Consider the following 5,000-nt stretch of genomic DNA (forward strand, 5'->3'; position numbering starts at 1 on the left):
GCACTGCACTGAGGGAGCGCTTGTCACCGTTACAGTCGAGCGTTGGAGAAAAGAGCTTTCAGGCTTTTGTGCTTCGTCGTGTGAGAGACTCACAGGTTCACAGTCATTTCAGGCTCCAACACTCAGTTTGTGCTCATGATGCCACAAGAAACAGCAGGTTTCGCTTCAGCTTGTAGTTTCCTCAGTCCTGACGTCATCTTATTTTTATTTTGCAGAAAAGCACAGACTTCTGCGCCGGTGGTCTGAACATGCTGTGGTAAACGTCCCCTGAACAGCTGAAGCCTGAGAATGAGTCCTGATCGGCTCCGAGTGACGCTGAGGTCGAGTCGCTGTAAAGGCCTGTTACGCAATGAGCTGCTTTCAGAGTTCTGGGTCGACTTTGCCTCAAGCTTCTTCACAAAACGAATGGAAGTTCAGCTTTAATTTCACCTGTGGAGTCCGTGTTGGACGTGTTATTCATTCGTGGGGAGCTGGTTGAGAACCACTGGTCCCACTCATCCTGGGGATTCGGAACCACAGTCTGATAGAATACTGTTTGATGTGGTGTGAACGCTCTACAGTCGTATTTTATCCAGAGGCAGAACATAAAGCTCGAGGCGTGCACGCATTCCCTGCGGTAACGCTTCACACCGACCCGCAGAACCCACACTGGACTCAGCGGAAGCTCCATGTGCGGAGCCGCGGCTGCCGCGAGGCGCTCGTTGGCGCCCGTTTGCGCGCTGTTTGCGCTCGTTTGCGCCTCCTCCGCCAGGGGGCAGGAGAGAGCGGCTCCTCCGCAGAGCCGCCTCTGCCGCTGCGTAATCAGGCAGGTCCAGGGCTGGAGCGCACGAGCCACACAGCGCTCTGCTGATTGATAAGGCTCCTTGGAAGCAGCGGACGGCGAGCTGCGTTGTGACGTTATTCAGAGAGCGAAGAGACTGGATCCAAACCAGGGGATTTATAATCAGCTCATCTTGAACGGAGCGGGACGAAGTTGGCGTCATTTAAACTGCCTTTATTGGAGCTTTGCGTCTCGGACATGCCGTCAAGTCGTTTGCTGAGTAAACTGTTTGCGGACTTGCGTTGAGAAGCCGCACAACGCACGCCGAGGCGCAGAGTGGGCGGAATATCGAGTCCGAGTCCAAACTTCTGGCTCCCGCAGAACCTCGGTGCCGCTGCCTCTTCGGACGTGTCTGCGGGTGAGACCACGCTGTGCTCGACGCGTGCAGGCGCGCGCTGTCCCGCAGCGGGGCGAGCCGCTGTCCCCCCGCGCGCAGTGCTGACGAGACAGGGACTCGCGCGCCTCCATAAATGCCCGGTCCGCCGCGGAGGCTCGAGGCTGGGCAGCAACATGAGCTCGTGGGTGCAGCTGCTGCTCGTGGTGCTGGCGGCGTGTCCGCGGTCCGCCGCGGCCGAGGTGAGTCTGCGACACTTACACAGAAACTGACAAGTGGGTTTCAGACCTGATCCAGATGTGTTTTATGACTTTAGAGCTCGTGCACCTGCCTCAGTCCACTCTGAGTCGGGTCCCTGCGCACAGCAACAGTTACTGGTCCCGTTGAGTGCTGTGAGGAGGAACGGGCTCCTTCACAGCTGGATGCTCCACGTGGTGGAGCGATGCGTGCGTGCATTCTGTTCCAGATGTTGAGCAAGGCCGTAAATCAGGCTGAGCGCCACCATCGTGTCGTCTGGGCCACATGCAGAAAAATAAACCATTGATGCATTGGCGGCATCAGCAAAACTATGGACTGTTAAACAGCGTCTTTAGCCCAGGACGCAACCAAAGCATTGTGGCTGTGAAAACGGAGCCGCAGGGTCCACGGACACAGTCTGACTGTCTGCTGAGGTCAAACAGGAAGTCAGATCTCAGCCGAAAGGTCTCGGCCGGGTCAAGCGAGGCTTCACGATAAGTGACATTGTGTTTGCTGACCTTCGATGACTGTAGATACGACGTCTATAGGAGACGCGTTGTGCCCTCGTTAGATCCGATCTGTGTTTCTGTAACCGGCTGATTCGTGGCCACAGTGGCTGGTGTGAATGGAGAACAATGAAAGGAGTCACGGCAGAGGGCGCGACCTGTGGAGGCCTCATCGTCCATCAGATGAGCCGTCTCACAACAACTACCAGCCGTCAATCGCTGGGAAAATGGAACGGGCCTCATTAGATGTGACAGTGAATCCTCAGACGCTCCTGTGGTCTCACATGTGGTTTCACTGCCTTTACGTTCCTGTCATCGCGCCTCTTTTCTCTTTTACGGCTCCTGAGACTTTACGCTGACAGAACGACTGGATCAGAGGCAGAAACGCACAAAAGCCAGGAATTCCCCGAGCTGTGGAGGCTCGTAACAACATCGCTTTGGGTTAAAACCCGCTCAAACAGAGGGGTTCTGAGAGGAAGCTGGAGGAACCGCGTCCCGTTGCTTCAGGGTCCGCGTGCACGTGTTCCCAGCGCACGTGACTGCACGCGAGCGCTAACACGTGCGCTGAGGCCGCGGCGCCGGCAGAAACCCCCCTAATTACGGCCCATTACGCGCTCCCTCTCCTCCGCCCGCTGCTGCCGGTACCTGGCTCCCCTCAGCGTCCAGCTCCAATCTGCAGGTACCGGTTCTGTAGGAATGGGCCCGGTAGGCAGCGGGATCCAGCAGCTGCGCCTCATCAGCAGCAGCTAATGATGTGAAGCAGTGCAGATGCAGCTGGACCGGCGGCGGCGGAGCGTAATTGGCTGCAGCTCAGTGATCCGACATGAGGCGCTGCCCACGGAGCGACTGGATCCCGTGGATCTGCTCAGCAGAGGGGAACTCTCCCACCGCTGCAGAGAACTCAGGGACTCAGAGGAACTCAGTGTAACTCAGTGGAACTCAGAGGAACTCAGAGGAACTCGTTGGAACTCAGTGGAACTCGTTGGAACTCAGAGGAACTCAGTGGAACTCAGTGGAACTCAGTGGAACTCAGTGGAACTCGTTGGAACTCAGTGGAACTCAGTGGAACTCGTTGGAACTCGTTGGAACTCAGTGGAACTCAGAGGAACTCGTTGGAACTCAGAGGAACTCAGTGGAACTCAGTGTAACTCAGTGGAACTCAGAGGAACTCAGAGGAACTCAGAGGAACTCGTTGGAACTCAGTGGAACTCAGAGGAACTCAGTGGAACTCAGAGGAACTCAGTGTAACTCAGTGTAACTCAGTGGAACTCAGAGGAACTCAGTGTAACTCAGTGTAACTCAGTGGAACTCAGTGGAACTCAGAGGAACTCCCATCCATCCCTGACCGTGGCTCATCTCCCTCATCCTGTGCAGCCACGCCATGTTTGTTTCACGTTTCCTGCTGAGACGCAGGCGCCGCCGCCACTAAAGGCGTGTCCTATAATTAGCGGGTTCCGCTCGCGCTCCGTTAGCGGCGCAGCAGCGGACGGACGGACGGACGGACGGCGCTGCCTCGTGGCCAACATCTGCTTTCTGTCAGGACTCGTTACCTCCTGCAGGAGTGGAGTCACGCACGCGTTTGACGCACGCTGTGTCATTGAAGCGCGTGCAGCTCCAGCGCGAGGACGAGTCCCGGCCCACGTCCGATCCTGATCCGTTTCACCCGTCTTTTATTCATCCATTATCCTCCGCTTCTGCTCTGGACGCACCTCCCTCCTCTCCTCGCCTCTGTATCACTCCTTCCCCCACTTCCTGACTCCTTCCTGACTCCTTTGACCCCTAAATGTTAGCAGATGAGAAGACACAACGCCAATAGTCATTCAGCCTCCTCTAAGTGACCATTGTGTGTCTGCTTTACTTAATACCCCCCCCCCCCCCCCCCCCCCCCCCCCCCCCCACACACACACACACACCCCCCGGCTCTCTGCCGCATTAATGACCAGGGGGGTTAAACCCACAGTCACTTCATACAGAGACAATGTGGAGCTCTTGCTTGTTTGTGCCAATGGAAAAGAAAAGGCCAGAAATGGAGAGAGATCTTTTTACACGTGCATCATATAGAACCGTTATTATTAAATAATAAAAGCAGTAACGAGCCGGAGCTCAGGTAAAGATCTGTCCGTGTGACACAATGTGAAGCTGGGTCAGGTTTCTAATCCCCACTTTTGATTGAACAGAGACCGTTTTGTTCACCGTTTGTTAACCATGTGTGCAGCTAACCATGGTGCGTTCAGGGACCCTGTGTGAAGTCTAACTCTGGGTAACGCTGTGTTCCAGGGGGACCCTCTGCCTGCAGCCCTGGTGGAGCTGGTTAGAAACAGCCCCATCTCCTCCGTCCAGGACCTGCAGCTGCTGCTGCTCTCTGATTCCGTAGGTAAAGACCTCAGCTTTATATCACGTCACATGAGTGTGTGTGTGTGTGTGTGTGTGTGTGTGTGTGTGTGTGTGTGTGTGTGTGTGTGTGTGTGCAGCCAGTGCGAACCCAACAGTTAGAGGTCAGTTGCTTTTCTACCCTAATTGTGAGTAGTAAACATCAGCAGTAATAAATCTGATAAACAAGCACACACACACACACACACACACACACACACACACACACACACACACACATACACACACACACACACACACACACACACACACACACACACACTGAGCAGAAGTGTTAAAGGTCTTACTTGTGTGCGTTGCAGATGAGGAGGATGTGAATTCTGCAGCCAGTGGAGGTCACCGGCTGCCGAGGAGCCTCAGTGAGTGTCTCTGAATGCAACGTGAGTGTTGGACGCCTCAAAGCGGCTCCACGTGTTAATGCTGCCTCCCGCCCTCAGACGCCCAGCCGGCGCAGCAGGCCCTGTGTAAGGTCCGCACCGAGGTGGTGGAGGTCACCCGGGCCATGCTGGACCGCAGCAACGCCTACTTCATGCTGTGGCCGCCCTGCGTGGAGGTGCAGCGCTGCTCCGGCTGCTGCAACACCAAGAGCCTGCAGTGCGTCCCCGTGGCCACGCACACCCGCCACCTGCAGGTACCAGCACCCGCAGCCGGCCCGGCCCGGCCCGGTCCGCCCACCCGCCCGCGGCACCGCTCACTCTGTCTCCTGCTGCAG

The 5,000-nt window shown here is 56.3% G+C and overlaps 1 protein-coding gene across 2 annotated transcripts in view; it reads left to right on the forward strand.

Annotated features, from left to right (window-relative positions):
• Positions 1–5,000, forward strand: part of pdgfbb (platelet-derived growth factor beta polypeptide b) — a 7,804-nt gene that overhangs the window by 246 nt on the left and 2,558 nt on the right. For both annotated transcript variants that reach the window (XM_029158659.3, XM_029158658.3), the window contains exons 1-4: positions 1–1,396; positions 4,175–4,271; positions 4,591–4,647; positions 4,726–4,919. The exon at positions 1–1,396 is cut by the window's left edge. In XM_029158659.3, the coding sequence (XP_029014492.1) occupies positions 1,331–1,396; positions 4,175–4,271; positions 4,591–4,647; positions 4,726–4,919 (414 nt within the window). In that variant the 5' untranslated portion in view covers positions 1–1,330. The remainder of the gene's footprint in view (positions 1,397–4,174; positions 4,272–4,590; positions 4,648–4,725; positions 4,920–5,000) is intronic.

The sequence above is a fragment of the Betta splendens genome, chromosome 8 (genome assembly GCF_900634795.4).
Source record: "Betta splendens chromosome 8, fBetSpl5.4, whole genome shotgun sequence".
In the NCBI taxonomy this organism is placed as follows: Eukaryota; Metazoa; Chordata; class Actinopteri; order Anabantiformes; family Osphronemidae; genus Betta; species Betta splendens.